Below are 17,794 nucleotides of genomic sequence, written 5' to 3'. Positions count from 1 at the left end.
TTCGCAAGGTCAAGGTCAAGGACATCAAAATGTTGATTGAGCAAATTTATTTAATATTTCACAAATGAAATAAAAGCCAATAAGAGATTATTGCATTAAAACGACTTCCATAAATTATGTTACAGTTTTTTTGTAGTACCTACATACTTTAATTAATTTTAACGGTCGAGTTACAGTGTGTTATGACCGTCTTAGTTATTTGGATCGTTTGACGTCCGTTGAGTTTAAATCTGACGCAAGGCACAAATCTCTATGCAAGTATGGAAGACGACAGTAAGCTTGAAAAGTTATTAGAAGAAGTAAAAACAGCGTTAAGCTCGAAATCGGGTGATCCAAACGGAGCTACATATCAAAGTAGGAGTAGGAATGTTTATTTGGATTTGTCTGTGTGATGTTAAATTGTAATTGTTATGTCATGACGCGTGCGCAGGTTTACGAAAATTAAACGCCAGCGCCTTATTTAAAGCCAAAAGAGACTCGGAAGCTGTTTATAATTTAATCGAAGCGATCGCTCCTTCGGTTAGAACGATGGCTCAGTTTCGGAGCGAAAGAACCGTCTGCGATAGTGAGTATGATATAAGTATGCGATTTATGTCTTTAAGATTGTGTCATTTTCATTTTTATGCACGTAGATAACAAAAAGGCCATTTTGGAAGCTTGCTCTAAAAAAGTCAACTCAATTAATAACCATTTGAACATTAATGCGGATATAAAGTGAGTTAACATTGCATTGTTTATTGCTTATATTTTGATAATTTTCATTTGTTTTTAGATCTGATAAATTATTGTCATATTTATCTGAGGAAAATTCCAAAATTATTAAAAGCGGTTTAAACGCACACCGTACTCAAATTAACGAGAAACATTTAGATCGAGTACACATACGACACCTGGACGACGACGACGACGACGACGAGCGACTCGTTCAAACAAGAAAAACACTCGACGAGCTTCCCAAAGGTACAATTATTTAATATCATTATAACTTATATGAAACTTTATATTTATTAAAACGTTTATAGAATGGACCGTCATTCAACTCACGGCGGGCTATGAACAATCTGAACAATGGCAGACGATGAAAGTTTCTAAATTTACAGTGAAGGACTTTTACGTGTCCGTTTTAAAGAACGATATGTTGGAAAAAGAAAATGTCCCACCGTTCACTATTAATATAGTTCCGGAACAGATAAAATGTATTACTATTTACTTGCTAAATTAACGTTTAATTCTCTTACGCCTACTTATGCTATTTTAGATGGAGAAAAACAATTATTCGTCGAACTATTATCTACGATCGAAGAGAACTTATTCGTGATCGATAACAATTTACGAATCACCAACAATTCGCTCGAAAAATATTGGGAAAAGCGATCGGATTGCGATCTTCGAATGAAGGTTTAGTTTTTCACTTCCATTAATGTTTTTCTTTTATAAAACCAATAATTTTTCAGGGCGTCATTTCGACCATGGATAGAAGCTGGTTAAGATATTGGCGTTGTTTATTAACTGGACAAATAAAATCTGACATCTTGAATAATTTAATCGATGAGTTTTGTAACGATTTTGAGTACGCTAAACTACCTACACGATACACGATAACTAGAGATTATTTTTTCAATGTCGATTTAATTACAGATCGCTTTCGTCCACTCAAAGATTCTTAATAAAAAAATTAATCAGCGCTTCTCATCACGTTTCGAAGACCGAAGCGTCGTTATGCATTCGTCGAATTTATATTGAATACGCCCCTTCAAACTCCCGAGATTCGACCGGCTGTAATAAATGTAATAAATGTCAGTCTAAATTTAAAGTGAAAGATATTTGCATCAAATGCGATTCAAAAATAATCACCGGCAGTATCGAATACAAATTGTTCAAAAAGACTGTATTAGATTTTATCGACGACGTTAAGTCCGAAAGCCAACTGAAAGGACTGAAGATCGCCGAGAGATATCCTGTGATTTTATTAATAGACGAGGTTAATACTATTCTTGAATTATAAGCGATTTCAAAACTTATTGTAATTTATTAAAATATTTCAGAAACTAGATACTTTTCCTTGGGAATTACTGCCCGTTCTCTCGGTACAAGCCGTGACCAGAATGGAATGTTTGAAATTTGCTCACGCATTATTCAAAAAACACGAAAACAACATACGCGACGGTTATTATATACTCAAACCGGTCAACGGAAATTATCTTATTAATCCAGGCAAGTGCAACGTTGAAGTAATGCTTAAAATTTTCATGACGCGGGCTGTTATATCGTAGGCGGCGACTTGAGCAAAATGGAGAAAAGGATCAGCTCGTTCGTGAGCTACTGGTGTCCTCATTGGAACGGAGTAAAAAACATAAAACCACCGCTGGATATGTACGAGAGAAGTTTAATGGAATCTGATGTGTTTTTGTAAGTATTACGACTAGCCTTTTGTTCATATTTAATCGTATCTTCTGTCATCGTTACTTCGTCGGCGAATGGACCGAATTTCATTTCGGCATTTACGCTCTAGATATTGCGGACACGGTGATGGTTCTCAATATATCGGCGGAACTGCCGAGAGGCTCGGCAATGTCAAATCGGTGGCAGTACTCAGCGGATGCGGAAGCGTCAGATTGCGCTATCAAGGAGCGCGATTTTTACCAATTCCGATTCACTCTCACTTTCACATAGCTAAATGGTAATACTTTTAACGACCTCTAATACGGTTTTCTGGGCTATAAATATAATAAATAATGCATATTTTTAGTCCGTCCGTAATCGGCATGCTTTGGGAAGTCACCGATTACGAAGTGGATAAATTTACTTCGATGCTGCTCTCTTTATTTTTACCGTCTAAGACGCTCAAACATTGGGGCAACGTTGATAAAACACAATGGAGTCACGGTATCATAGGTATAATGATATTTTTATATTATTACTTTTTGTGAATTGTCTGATGAATACTTTTCTTTATATTGATTTTTTTACAGATCCCGATAAATATGTGGGTAAAGAGAACGTCAAACAAGAGCCAGATTTATTGAAAGCCATCGCCGCTGCGAGACGTTATATCACATATACCATGACCGCTTCTAGTATCGTAGCGAGGGGTTTGCCTATACGTATACATTTAGATTATAATATTTAGTATTTATTTTATATTTGTCCCGTTCAGCTAAAGTCGGTTACGATTTGGTCCGAGCTATAAATTGAACTTCATCCAACATTTGTAATACTCAACCTTTTTACCTAGTCAATAAAGCTTCTTCAGTTTTTAATTTTGTCTTTGAAATAATTTTAAAATTAACGATATTTTTGGTCATTTTTATTTTACACTCTTGAGAAATATGTTTTAAAATTTATCCCAAGTATTAAAATGTAGCGACCACACACAGATGACCACGTTTGAAAGGGTCATTGTGTCAAACCCTAAACCCGCGTTAATGACTGACAATGGAGATAAATGACATAATAGCGTAAAGGATTTGCGGGACAATACACGGTAAGTATTCTCTGTCGTTAAGAGAATCCCGTTGAGACGAAACGGTCACGGATATCATAATCACCACATCTGTGATATTTCCGAAAAATGCAATACGACCTAGGGCGAGCGAACGTCGCTTTCTAAAGGCGTAGACGTATTTCACCGTTCTACAACGGGACTGCAGCGATTGGCTGGAAGATCACTGCACATATGCGATTGGCCAGCAAACCTTTTAGCTCTAAAATATATAAGCTCGGACTCCGATAAGAAGAGATAGACAGTCAGAGTCACCAGCAGAAGCGCCCCCACCGACACACGCGTAGAGACGATCTGGAATGACCGTAAATATTTCAATAAAGTCTTACTAGATTCCACTTTGAATATCAGTGGCCGCGAGGTCAATCACCCCTAGGTGATTGACAACCCCTAAAAAAAGTTTTACTAAATTGATGAAAAATAATAAAAAGGAATAAATATTTTTAAAATCTGTATTTTGGACTTGACCTAATGAAAGTTCTAAAACTATAATTAGTTTCAGAACTTTCATTAGGTTATATTTAGGACTGAACAGCAAAACAGTGAAATTGAGTTTCATAAACATTTTAGAGCAGCATATAATTTCACTATCGCCTATCAGTTAAATTATGTTTTCGCTAGTAGAAATATATATATCTACTGGTGAAAATGTATTTGGACTTCACTAGTGAAATTATAATATCACTGAAAAATACACATTCACCGTTACATTTATTCATTGCATGTAAATAAATTATGAAAGTTAAAATGTATGTATATATTTATTACTACGTATAGAAAAGTTGAAATCATATAAAATTACTAACACCTGCCAAATAAATTATATTTTCACTGATAAAAATATATCCACCGGTAACAGTGTATTCTAATATCATTTCGCTGAAATTAAATATTTTAAAAAATATTTTCGGGATAGATTCGAGACTGTTTTTATTAGATTTTCTTTAGGGATAACCTGAGATTTTCTGGTTAATAATCAAGAACGTCATTTCAGCTTTCTTTTTAATATTTCTGTTTCATTAAGATTCATAGTATTTAATTAAATGACATGCATTTTTCCTGTCAAATACAAGGGGGGCAAATTCTCTCACCTGCCCCCCTAAATTACGTCCCTGACAAAATACCTTTGCCAGGATTGACACAGAGTTATTTTTATACAAAGAAGAAGAAAAACTAGTTACCTTGTCAAAGGAGCATACTCTAAAAATAAATTTCTCTATAATACTCAATGACGAAATCCAGCACTCTTCATAAGAGCACCTATAATCTTGTTAACAGTTATCAATTTCATATATGTGTGAGCTCAGTTTATTGTCAATAAACAATATAAATACTAAGAAACGCGAAAGACTTGAGAGTAGCTACATTATAGTCGAGTTTGTCGACTTTTGCTGAAACCTGCAAAAGTTGACAAGCTTAGGTATCACATTAAATGAGTTTCGCTTCGAATAAATTTAATTTGAGTATTTTTAGCTATGATATTTACAAATATCTATGTGGGGTCTTATTCTTGAAACTCGCGTTAATGACCGCAACCAAGGGTGACCATTCGTAATAATATGGATGAATTAGACAATAGAATGTAAAGAATGGGACCACACAAAAGCCCTCGTTACGTATAGAAAAAAGGGTTCACATAAATAACACGCAATTATTCTCCGATGCATTGAAAAAATATTTGTTTGTTGTGAAACGGTCACGGGAAACAATATATCACCGGAAGACAAAAAGCACCGCAATGCCACATTATTTCCGTTACACAATTAGTCCTCGGAAAGATGTCCATCAAACTAATGTCACTTTCTAGAGGCGTATACATACTTCGTTGTTCTAAGAAACGAGTGCAACGATTGGCTGGATGATCGCTGCATGATTGTGATTTGTCAGCAAGCTTTGCAGTCCTTAATACTTAAGCTGGTCTCCAATGAGGAGAGGGCAGATACGACAGACACGCACACATGGCCCAACAGGAGATACGAGCCGGAGATGAGGACCTAACAGTCACGAACGACCATCACTAGAGAGGTACCAACTTTCACTACACCGTCGCTGCTTGACCTCTGAAGATCTCTCACTGACATCATCCCTCCGCCAGCTTCTCCACCACTGCTCGGAGAATGACAAGCTTGCCCATCATATTTTGTCGCAATATGTAGATTTAACTAATAAAATATTACCGATTTCCACCGATGTCTTAATGGTTGCGAAGTCACATCCCTTAGGGTTAGTAAACTTTAAATGTACATACATATATATTATATTTATTTAATTAATATTTCTTAACCGTTATGTAATCCGTTTAAATTGTAATAAAAGTAATATCTGTATGTTTTTTTATTTTTTTCTTACCCTTTGCTTTTGGTGCTCCACGATTATTTTCTCATAATCAAAAGTGCTCCCTGACTTCAAAAAGGTTAACAACCACTAGTATAAGCATTTAAAACTATATTTATTTAACTTTGAACCGGCTTACTTTTTTGTAATAAAATTAAGTTTGTATTAAAATGAATATGTATTCAATAATATGCGAGATACATAAATATTATATATAAAAAATATAATGCAATAAAATTATATATTAATATTGTATTTTGCTCAGTTGCTATTCGTCGGGTTCCTCGGATTCAATACCGATCTGTTGTTGTGGCGAATCGTAACATCTTTCACCATCATATTCGGAGTCAAGAAATCGTCGATCGTTCCGACGTTATCTTGCGGCACTCTATCGAACGGATAGCCCATGGATCTCATGTCCGGGTAGAGCCTATCTCTGACTCCGCAGTAACTGGCTGCGTCCGAACAGATCCCGTCGAGAGACGGCTGTTCGACCTTAAGCGATACGGAGAGGGTTATAAGGATTAATATTCAAGATGTACAATTAGGACCGAATGTTTCTCACCCTGTCTAATTCGTAGTTGGAGATCATGACGAACAACTGGCAAGGCATTCCGCCGGGAGTCCCTTTGGGAATCAAAAGGTACTGAGGCCATCCGCATCCGCAGAAGTTAAAAGCGTCCGCTGCGAGCCCTTCTAAATTGCGGCCGCCTTCCAAATTCCTGAAGGTCCTCTCGAACGGAATCGTGACTGAAGACTCGTCGGAGCGCCTCTCAATAGTGTTCTCGCCGGATTGGACTGTTGAATTTTTAAATTGTCAAGAGAGCTCGAATACGATACGAATTTCTAAGAGGACGCTTACGAGTCGTGAAGAATTTGTCTAATTCGATGAACATCAGTCTTTGCTCTCTCATTTGCCACGGTAGACCTCGCTCGTCGTTCTTCGGCGCCATGAATATCCTCACAGTGCCCATTTTTGCTGCACCGGTATTGTTATACGTTATTCTGAAAATATTTTTTAATCTTAGTATTTTTCTCTTCCAACTGGGAATTAAGTTTTGCAGTTTAAATAAATTAACATTGCAGTATTCAAAATTACGGCGCTATTAACCATAACATTGTGATTGTGATAAAAATCATGTACAGGTTCATCCAATTCGAGTATATTGGCAGCACTGTAAATCATACAGCTGTCAACAATCACGCGTGTTCAAAGTGTTAAATGCTAGTTAGTAACAACACATTTACGAAATGTATCGCTTAATTACCGCTCAAATCGTTCTACATACATAACAATTCTGTACAAATTGCGTATCGAAATTTACGGGAAGATTATGGTCAATATCATCCTCCTACTGAGTGAATATTCATAATTGTATAGGTTTTTATGTTCATTGTATGCGTATTACCTGTATGTGAACGGATTGTGGTTCAAGTGAGTGTATCTAACGTACACTCCTCCGCCTCTAACGAAATCTAGACCCCTTGACAAATCCAAGTCGGTCTGCATCCAGAATGTCTCCAAGGCGTTGGGAGCGTTGTTACCTTGTTGTTGCAGAACCACATCTCGTAGGATGATATTTGGATTGTCCAACTATATAATATTAATTAAATATGTATTATATACATAGAAAAAACAACATATTTTAAAACAAACATACGCGAGCTCTCGAATATCGCGGAATTGTGCCTTTGTACTCCTGGAACATGGCATCGATGAAAGCGTGGAGACGGAAGAAAATCGGATCTCTGAGATCTGTGGCAGGATCTGCCATAACACCGAAGCGTTCCTGTAATAAACGGGTAACGTATGAATTAATTACGCTCGAACGAATAAAGTATACTTCATAAGGTACCGGTAACTGACCAAGTATCTGCCGTCAGGATCATGCAAGTAGCCCAAAAACAGATGCCCGAAGTTATGGACGTTACCGTAGTAGTTCCGATTGACACTGAGATCAGTCGATTCGATTAGATTCCCGAGAATGTCGATACCTCTGACCTCGTCCAATTCTATCGTCTGACCGCTTTGCTAATAGTGAAAATAAAATATTATTTGCATACCGAATTACATGTATCTAATTGGCGTTGCTTTCAGCACGTGTGGGAGCCTAGATTTGTTATGGCCAAAACTTGTTCAATCTGTTTTGCGACGGGTGGCTATTAGACACAGATTGAACCGCTGCAGTAATGTTTTATTGAATTTTAATGGTTGTTTACATTGTAAAAAGCGGACGCGAGACGACGCGTCCGAACGCCCGGAAGATTGCCAGTGTAGAGAATAACCATCACGCCAGTGCTACTCAAGTGCCGCCAAGTTTTGGCCATAACAAATCTAGGCTCCCACAAATTATTTGAAATTATACTACATATGTATACACATTTTTAATCATTGCATGTGCAATCTCGATCTACTGTCACTAACCTTATGGTTTTCTCCAACTTTGTTTCGAGATCATTGGACTCTGGTTTACAAATAGACGTTATATACGTTCGATAAAGCTAATCAAGATTTACTTGTGAAAAAATTATCTAATCTCATAAAACTATTCTCAAATTACTTGACCAATAGTTATCAGTTCGTCAAGTTTGAAAACTCATTTTTAAAACAATATAAGACCTCTACTGGAGTACCGCAAGGATTCAAATTGGGTCCATTGCTGTTTCTATTGTTCATCAATGACATAGAAATAGCAATAAATAGCAATAAATTATATGCTGATGACTTGAAAATTTTCAAGAGAGTGCAGTTGATTTCGGATTCCCTCGACCTGCAGGAGGATCTCAATTCTTTATGAAAGTGGACTTGCTGTAATTGATTGCATTTCAGTGTAAATAAATGTTACACAATTTTATTTTCGGAGTATTCCTACTATCTCGGCGGATATATTTTAGACAGGCCTTCCTTTACTAAGGATCTAGGTGTGACTATCGAAAAACACTGAAAATTCAGCCTGCACATTGCAGAGACTCACAGCAGATCGATAAAAATGCTCGGTTTTATCTTAAGATATGCGCGCTACTTCAGGAATACTTAAATTTTGCGCACTCTTTATGATGCCCTAGTCCGCGGCATACTAAAAGCTGGCTCTATTATATGGATTTCAAGCGTAATGAGTCAATGTAATGAATTGCGGCTAGAAAATGTACAGCATATTTATACATAAAGGAATACAGATACTATCTCTCCATATGGAAGCGCTAGGATACGTTTCGTTGTCAACTCAAGAAGTGTTTATATAATTAAACACTTTTGGAAATTTCTCAAAGGCGTAGTAGACAACCCTTTGGTGCTCGAGCAGCTTCAGATGTGGGATTCAGAAGGTGGTCATTCAGTCGCGTCTAGTAGATAAAATTTGGTCACCCAATGGTCGTATTTTAAATATTTTGACTTCATTAAGATTCATAGTATTTCATTAAATGGCATGCATATTTCTGGCCAAATTAAAAAAGTGTTTAGGACACACGTCAAAATCAATAAAATCGTCCCGTCTAGTATTATTTAGATATTAAGCAATAGAAGAGCGCAAAAAAAATTATCTCTTCTCAGAAGTAAAAAATCCATGTCAAAAGCAATAAAATCGTACGGTCTAGTATTATATAGTATTTATATTAAGACTTTTTATAACATACTTACAATAAATGAGCATATCCAAACTGAATTTTGCCCTTTAGGAAAGCACAAAAAACAATTATCCCTTCTCAGAAGTCAAAAATCCACGTCAAAATCAATAAAATCGTGCTTTAAAACGCTCGTTACCGAGCGAAGTGACAAAAATTAAAACTGAATTGATCTTGCAAAATTGAAGTTATTAATACACATGAATCAATTCTAAAATGGATTTACAACTATAACCTCGAATAATTATTTTCAAATGTATTAATCGAATTTAGAATATTATTGACTTTGTTAGTTTTCTGTTTTCCTTTTTGTATTGTATTGTGTATTTTTATTTTGTATTGTATTGGGTATTAAAATATTTTGTTAGCCGCCTTGCACACAAGCGTAAAAATCTACGTGCCGACCCTATAGCGCATTATTTTTACAAGTTATGTTACATTGTTTTTATCGATCGAAAACGCGCGAACAGATTGACCGCCAATTACGCTATCACGCGAAAACGCGTGAACGGACCGTAATGTGTTAAATACGCGGGAATTAAAATATAACATCATTTACACAAAAAAATCAAATACTAACCTGACCGGTCATAACTTGACCGGTATGGATTGCGTCGTAAAGTCTTCTGATGTATGTTTCAAAATCAGGTATGTTCATAATGATCCCGTCGATCGGTCTATTGAGATCCCTGCAGTTCATGTTCTCCTGGCGCGGCGCCCATCCCCTGTAAAATGATTTATTATATAATATATGTAAAAAAAACAGCGACGTCTCCTGGCGTTTTATATACCTCGACGCGATGATGGTGTCCAGTTTGGGAAAGTATCCCTCTTTAACCGGTTCTCTGAAGTTATTGTACGGTCTAACTCTCGGAAGCGTATTGGAGAGGCGCTCGAAATTGTATCTAAAATGCAGACTCGAAACTTAGTTTGATTCAATTTAGATTTATCTAAAAAATATTTCAATACCTTGCGACAATCTGCTCGTGCATGTAGTAGAAAAGCTCACCGCGCCGATCTTTGGCAATTATAGCTCTGTTCGTCGATTCGAAAGGATACACCAAATGCCAATGCCAATGATGAATGTTGAGACCGATGTCTTCACGCCAGTACGCCACTCTGTGCTCCTCGTCCAAATCGGAGGCTGTGTAATCTCTCGGAATTATGATCGGAGTCTGTAGTTCGGAAATATAAAAACAATTATATTATACTTTAATACAAGAAAAGTTCATAAAAAAAATTTACAATGCGACGGATGAATAATTTTTAAAACGTCGCCTTCGGTAATGTAAACTTAATAGATAGTAAAGTACAAATAGTTAGATAAATATCCTCGTCAAGATTGCTAAACGTTTCTTTCCAAGTTATGGAATTTTGACATGTTTCAGTTGCAAATTTCACAATTAATTTGATGTCTTAAATTTATATTATCTTTTTTCATTTTTGACTTTGGCAAAATTAGTAGAAATTTGATAAATTTTCTGCCTAAGATTTTTAATCAGCATTTATTAAATTGCTTGCAATTAAAATATTTATATCTATAATAATTGTTAATTGGTCAGAAAAGCGGTCTATTATATCCATAATAATATTATGTAGTTAAAAAATACTTTTAAAAAAAAATGGCTCAGAATTAACAATATTATTTGTAATATTAAGGGATTTAGCTATTAATGAAACATTTTTAAAAATTGTAGAAAACTAAATTTTTTTGTATGTATTATACTTTAAAGTTTCAAGCTGATTATTTAGCAAATTTTCGACATAGTATTCGTCGATGGAAGTCTTTTGAAAAATCGTGGAGAATTTAGAGTGGTTTCAAGAAGGAATAAAGCTTACCCTTAGTTCTGGAGCGACCAACTGAGCTTCTTCCCTGACCTGCTGGAACACCGAAGAATCGATGAAGCGATCTGGAAAGCTCTGCAGCAATGTCGGCACTTGCACGTTTCTGGTATCTGGTCTATTTCGTTTAAAATGATATTTTATAATAAAAATCGAAACGATCGAGATAATTCAACGTATGATTGATACCTGTGCAACATTGCTACGCTTAAGCAGTAATTGTATAGACCGGCGTTGACCCTATCTCTGCAGTACAGAGACACGGATGTTAGATTCTCGGTGTCTGGACATTCTGAAATAGGGGTTTCGTTTGGTTATCAGTATGCGGTATTAAAAAAAGATGGCGAAGGGCGGTTTACTCATGAAAATGTCGATGAGCCTCGAAGCGATTTGACTGTGTCTAGGTATCAACGGCGAGAAGGCGTCCTGTCTCGACAGCTGTGTGATTCCTTTGAGATCAATATTGGACACTGCCTTGACGGGAACGTGCTCTGTGGCATCTTCACCGAAGCGATTCGATAGCGTTTGCCCCAAAGGTCGGTAGCGTTCGGTCTGAAAAAATATTTTAACAATCAACCCTTCGGGAAAAAGTTGAAAATGCAATTAGTGTATTATTATCTCACCAGATATTCGGACGGTATGTCGAAGGCGACACCCTGGTTACCCTTCGGCATGAACGAAGGTTCAGCGGGTCTATCAAACAACAGTTGAAGCCTCTCGTTGTTCGCCGTCATCGTGAAAGCTCGAAGATGCGAATAATGTCTCGACTCTATCGCTACTTAGACTGATCGAAGGCACGTAGAAATACAATGTTTTATAAGTACCTAATTTTTGGTGGATGAGTGCAAAACCGCAGGTTGTGGTTACTTGTTTTTTATAATAACTCTAATTACATATATTAATAAACCATGAAAAATTATAAATTTAATTATAAAATAAGAATTAATTCAATACAGTGGACTTTCTTAAAATAATTTGCCACTCAGTCTTGTCAGTTATGGGTAATACTTCTGCTTATCTTCCAGACCGGAGATTTAATTTTTTTCTACAAAGTGCCCATGGATCAGAATGTCATTTCAAACTTCAAAAGGTGTACACCGAATCACTTTTTCAGCGACGCTTTAAACTTTCAAGTGACCGAATGAGCAAATTTTACCATCAGAGACTTTTAAAAAAATAATTTTCACTTCGTCAGTTGCCTCAAGATTATCTATAAAGCATGGAGTGGGGCTACCAAGAGAACCCTACTTCAAAATGTTCCTAATTAAAGTTCCACGAGAAAAAAATTTCATTGGACTATCAGCAGGGCCGCCGAGAGCGAATCCGGGCCCTGGGAAAACAATGCTTTCGGGCCTCATGACAAAAATAGCATTTTATGTATTTTTTAACATCGTAATATAATTTTTTGAATAAGTATTAATAGGTATGCGTTAGCCATTTCTATGCTACATATAAATATAAATATTAACCACCGTTGCGACATATTTTCTGAAAATATATTTTATGCGAAATATTACAATTAAGCATTAAAAATTATTAATCATAATAGTTACCTAATAATATAGAAAAAAACAGGAACACAACGGTCACGACAAAGGAAAAACGCATCTATGTGACTAAAACTAAACTTATTCATTGAGGTAAAGTGATAAAAAATTCGGCGATTTATTGTGATCTGGGAGTTTTTTCACATATGGCAACACTGATTCGCGAAGTTTGTATGCAGGTGTCATGACGACAATAAAAACCAATATATAAAGCCCAAATCTTATATTTGATTTTTTACTTTTTTCCAGGGATGGCAATATTTTTTAGTAAAACGCTCAAAAAACAGTTGACGTCAGTGGACGTCCATAGCACTGGTGGAACATATATGTTGACGTCCGTAGCATCGAAAGGGTTAAAATAACGTATGCATTAAAACATATTTAGCATTAATTAAATATATCTATTTATGTGTAAAGTTATATAGAAATAGAAATTATATTATCAATGTAAACATAAATTAAACATAGCTATCAATTGTTAAAAATGCGCCATGACAGTCATAGGTTTTACAAACTTATACATACAAACATTTCTATGTTCTGTATTGAAACACGATAAACAGAAGTGAGTTGACCCTCACATCCTCCACAGTATGTTACACAGTCTTAGTGGTTTTATGTCTCGCAAATTTTCTTCCAAACTTAGAGTTTAATTTGTAGTACCTGGCGCAAATTTTTTAAATAACTCATGGCTAATCGTATTCTAGTTATTACCGAAGTTGATGGCTCTGAAAAATCTTTGCACGACGTAAGATACATCGCGAGCTCCTTTCAAAACTCCACGATGGTAAATTGTTCTTTTGTTACATTTTTTAACATAACAAAAGAATTTACTACTGATGTATTCAAAAGGAGCTCGATTCCCAATTTGCGGTACCACTTCATTGTTTTTCAAAGCTGGTTGCAATCATCTGGTCCGATAAATCCACCGTTGCTTTCCCTTGATTGTAATCGTGGATCATTATCAATCTTTCAACCAGATTACCTATTTTATTTTTTATTGTCTTTTGCTCGATATTGTTTTTTGTACAGAGCATAGTTTCGCATGTTTCTCCATTTGAAAATAGTTAGGCCTTTTATATTTTTCTTGGTAGCTATTTCGCCTCGATTCAATTTTTGTCTGGTAACTTCTTTCGGTAATCCTCTCCGATCAATTCTAATTGTTCCAAGTAAATGTGTGTCTTTAGCCAATAGCTTATTAGCTAAATCCAAACTTGTGTACCAGTTATCGCTACATATTGTATGGACTTTACAAAGTTTTAGTTGAGAAAATGTCATCATAATATGTGTTGGCACTGATCCCGACATTTGTGTTTTTTTGGAGTACACATACATGTATGCTATAAGTATACCCAGAGCCTGTACACAGTTTGAACAACTTTAATCCATATCTGTGTCTCTTGCATTTTATATATTGGCGCCACGGCAGTCACCGGTGACTGCCAATCTAAATTAGATTCATATGTCATAAAAAAAATTAACTATAATTTATCATCCCTACATAAAAAATACACATTATACCACAAAATTTGTATAATGGCGCCATGGGTCTTTTTATTAAAAATTTGCGTGGCACAATACGCTTCCATTATTTCTTATGGGAAAATTTGCTTTTATATACGAGTATTTTGAAACATTTCTCTTGACTATTTGTGGATTACGATGAGTGCCTATACGTCCATTGACTTTTGTATTTAATTTTTTCATAAGTAAATCGTGATTGACTTTATCAAACGCCTTATAAAAATATACGTATATAAATAACATCCACTTGTACACCAGAGTGCAAAGACTTAAAACAACATTAAATTAGTGTCAGTGGATCGAGATTAGCAGAAACCATAAACGCCGTTTCGTTGTATCAGTTTAATGTAGTTTTAGCGGATCTCGTACAAATTAATTGCAACGCGACGATTATGGGCGATCCCGATAAATTGAAAATAAAATACAATCGATTAAAAATAACGCAGAAGAGTAGATAATGGGAATTTAGAATCCTGAAACGTTTAAGTTTTATAAATAATACATCTCTACATATTTTTACGTGCGTCGAGCAACGTAACGGTTTTATACATAATAATGTGCGTGCATACAAATATATGTATGTATATAAATATTAATTAAAACCTGTCGGTAAAAACAGGATACGTGATAATGATTATTGGTTTTAGTACTTCCTTTATGATTTCCTGTAGCAGCGATATGTGGAATATAATAGTAAGTACACAATTTTCTTATCAACTACTTATTTTTCTCGGTTACTTATGTGATATTAATTAAAAAGTGTTGTTTGTTATTTATGCGATTATATTATCATTAATTGGGAGAGATTGAATTTTTTTCTAGAAGTAATGTTCGAAAGTTATGTTTACCTTATTATCCAGCGTCTTAGTAAAAGCTCGATTTTCAACAAATTTTGAGCATTTCAGGAAACTGTGGATATATTTCGTTAAGCTAAAGCGTGTGCAAAAATATTTTTTTTATAGTTATTATTTTTGAGCCAATTATTATACAATTCAAAACTTACAGGCAAAGAATAATATTAAATTATGTTATGTAATAATATATTAAATTATTCTTTTTTTCTGAACTAAATTGGACAACATCGGTGAGTAAATTAATATCTAAAAATAATTAATGAAATTCTATAACTTTTGCGTTTTGTTTTAATCAAGTAGTTATATAAAAGAAAAAATAAATTCAAGCTTTAGTAGAAATGTGATTATTACAAGTTAAGAAATATTTTTTAAAACGGAAATTGTCCGGTTGGTAGAACAAACATAACCTAGAAAAGATGCTGATAGTTCAATTTAACAACTAAAGAACACTGAATATTTTTCTAGATGGGCAAAATAAAGACAATATTTTAAGTTTGCTGAACTAAGTGTAAGAATACTTGTACACGTAAGACTAAACGGGGCGATAAAATCTGTATCGATGAAAGTGAAACTTTAAATAGTGATAGTAAAACAAATATTATGGAGACTGCCTATGTTCATTTACAGAATTTCCAAATTGCAAAATTAATTTTCAAAGAACCAATACCAAGAAGCGACGTAGGGTGATAATTTAGTAACGTATATTTTTAACGAAAAACTGCAAATGCGGAATTGGTGGATAGAAGGGGGCTTGTGTTTTCACCCAAATCAGATCAAGTATTCTGGTTTTGCTGCAAAATATTTAGTAATGAGGAAATTGCCTTAGCGAAACCAGGTACAAATGACTTCAGACACATGACGTTAATATAAGTGTAAGTCGGTGAACGCCATGGCTTCCAATTTTTACACACATACATTCGTTAGAGCCAAGTCACAAGAATAAAGTCATATACGTCACACGAAAATACGACTGTGTGTTGTTTTTGCTTCTACCTGCACTGCAATAACGGTTATTATCGGGAAATCGGCATATTTCGACGGGTTTATGCAGAAGTCATAACAATTTTACACGTATGATATATTATTTAAAAAATGTAATTAGAAACTTTGGGCAGTTTTCTTTGGTTTCGTTCCAACAAGACTATCACTTTCTTATGATACAGAAGAAGAAGATTGACAGTTCATTTTCAATTTTTAAAAAGTCATTATGAAAAATCGCGAGAGTACCGAATCTAAAGACAGTTTGCTGTTAACTAATACGTCAAAAATTCGTACTGCAATAATTTTGTGAATGCATTGTCTACGTATGCAGATGTATGCGAGAGAGAAACGATACATGTGCGTAAGAATATTCGTTGTCTCGCTTGTTCTTGTTGAAGCGGCAATGCTTATTTTAAGGTTTTTCACGTGTCACATCCGGCTATAAAAATAAATATTTCAGTCTATTTCACACAAAATAAAATATATGTAATATCACAGTAGCTTGTGTAAGTCCAGCGTCTGTGTGTTTTGAATAAAAAGTGGAAGATGTGTTGTTCACTTGTGTAAGTATTATTAATCTTAGTTTTATACACATTTTTTAAGCCAACTTATTAATTTATGGGGTAAATTGTAAAATTTATTATTATTTTCTTTAGCGAATTTATTTGTTTTTGAAAGCAAGCTTTTAAAATTTATCGTTGCGGCAATCAATCAATTAAACGTTAGTGCGTTTAGTAGCGTGCAAGTGCAGTATTTTTTCCAGAAAAGTGGCGTCACATAGAAAATCACCCATTTTTAAATTTTAGAATTATGGAAGCCTATTCATAAAAAAATGGTAAAGGCGAGCCGGCTCTGGTAATAATCATTTCATCGTTTTGATATTCTATATTTTAACATGTCAGGCACAAACGTGTGTATAAAAATGCGTGGGTTAAAATTCAAATTGTTATTACAATACCCATCGTCACAATCTGGTCTTGAGGCATCTTCGGCGCCCCATATATTTTTTATAAAATTAGTACATAAAAAATAAAAAATCTTTTTATATGCTTGAAGGAAATGAACTAGGACGTGTTTCTTCCTTCATTTCCTTTACAAACGATGACTTGTTTGTAGAAGAAGTAGATATACACGGTAGCAATGTTGTAGAAAAAAAATATGATAATGAAGCGTACAAAAATAACTGTATTATGTTGAAACGTTTGAATTTTAAATGTGTACATATTTTTGAGCGTAAATTCTAATTAAATATATGTACGTTATGTAATTTTTTAGGGTGGAGGCCATTGCCCCCACTTTTGATCCGCCAGTGCATTGATGGATCAATATTGGTGGTTTTTCCGGTTGTATTTTATTCTACATATTATTATACGTGGGCTCGCTACCGCGTCCGCGAAGTTCTCGCTCGTCTTGGATCAATTGTCCTTGACAATTTTTGTATCTCCATCAATATTAATTAATATCTTTCTAGTTTACTTTTTAATTATTAAATTAAAAAGTTCAAGTACTTAACGATTTTTAACCGATAACAAATCTCGGTTTTAAATTTTAAAACGTATTTATGTTACAAAACGTTAGCCACTTTCACA

The 17,794-nt window shown here is 34.9% G+C and overlaps 2 protein-coding genes across 2 annotated transcripts; one reads left to right on the top strand and one right to left on the bottom strand.

Annotated features, from left to right (window-relative positions):
- Nucleotides 1-145: 145 nt before the first annotated feature.
- Sse (extra spindle pole bodies like 1, separase) lies at nucleotides 146-3,260 on the top strand. The gene is made up of 13 exons (XM_088193298.1): nucleotides 146-354; nucleotides 431-565; nucleotides 633-714; nucleotides 773-960; nucleotides 1,023-1,196; nucleotides 1,259-1,398; nucleotides 1,455-1,570; nucleotides 1,639-1,981; nucleotides 2,046-2,214; nucleotides 2,274-2,409; nucleotides 2,513-2,680; nucleotides 2,750-2,895; nucleotides 2,973-3,260. The coding sequence occupies exons 1-13, from the start codon at nucleotides 261-263 to the stop codon at nucleotides 3,128-3,130; spliced, it is 2,049 nt and encodes a 682-aa protein (XP_088049424.1). The 5' UTR covers nucleotides 146-260; the 3' UTR covers nucleotides 3,131-3,260.
- A 2,735-nt stretch (nucleotides 3,261-5,995) lies between these two features.
- On the bottom strand, nucleotides 5,996-14,562 carry LOC148232623 (phenoloxidase 2-like). The gene is made up of 13 exons (XM_088191796.1): nucleotides 11,923-14,562; nucleotides 11,659-11,851; nucleotides 11,489-11,591; nucleotides 11,297-11,417; nucleotides 10,427-10,632; nucleotides 10,249-10,362; nucleotides 10,038-10,182; nucleotides 7,704-7,868; nucleotides 7,498-7,626; nucleotides 7,246-7,430; nucleotides 6,699-6,841; nucleotides 6,402-6,634; nucleotides 5,996-6,331 (listed from the first exon to the last, which is right to left on the bottom strand). The coding sequence occupies exons 1-13, from the start codon at nucleotides 12,031-12,033 to the stop codon at nucleotides 6,098-6,100; spliced, it is 2,082 nt and encodes a 693-aa protein (XP_088047922.1). The 5' UTR covers nucleotides 12,034-14,562; the 3' UTR covers nucleotides 5,996-6,097.
- Nucleotides 14,563-17,794: the final 3,232 nt, after the last annotated feature.

The sequence above is a fragment of the Plectrocnemia conspersa genome, unplaced genomic scaffold, assembly GCF_051122295.1.
Source record: "Plectrocnemia conspersa isolate PC_06_02 unplaced genomic scaffold, ASM5112229v1 ptg000009l, whole genome shotgun sequence".
NCBI lineage: Eukaryota > Metazoa > Arthropoda > Insecta > Trichoptera > Polycentropodidae > Plectrocnemia > Plectrocnemia conspersa.
This window is presented reverse-complemented; position numbering and strand designations above follow the sequence as displayed.

What these genes read in the sequence shown, in the direction of transcription:
- LOC148232623 (XM_088191796.1), bottom strand. Translation starts at nt 12,033, where the DNA reads ATGACGGCGAACAACGAGAGGCTTCAACTGTTGTTTGATAGACCCGCT. An exon ending in ACATACCGTCCGAATATCTG is followed by an intron (nt 11,852 to 11,922) that starts GTGAGATAATAA and finishes ATATTTTTTCAG; the next exon opens with ACCGAACGCTACCGACCTTT. An exon ending in CACAATCCGTTCACATACAG is followed by an intron (nt 6,842 to 7,245) that starts GTAATACGCATA and finishes AAATATTTTCAG; the next exon opens with AATAACGTATAACAATACCG.
- Sse (XM_088193298.1), top strand. Translation starts at nt 261, where the DNA reads ATGGAAGACGACAGTAAGCTTGAAAAGTTATTAGAAGAAGTAAAAACA. An exon ending in ATGGAATCTGATGTGTTTTT is followed by an intron (nt 2,410 to 2,512) that starts GTAAGTATTACG and finishes TTTACGCTCTAG; the next exon opens with ATATTGCGGACACGGTGATG. An exon ending in ATGGAGTCACGGTATCATAG is followed by an intron (nt 2,896 to 2,972) that starts GTATAATGATAT and finishes ATTTTTTTACAG; the next exon opens with ATCCCGATAAATATGTGGGT.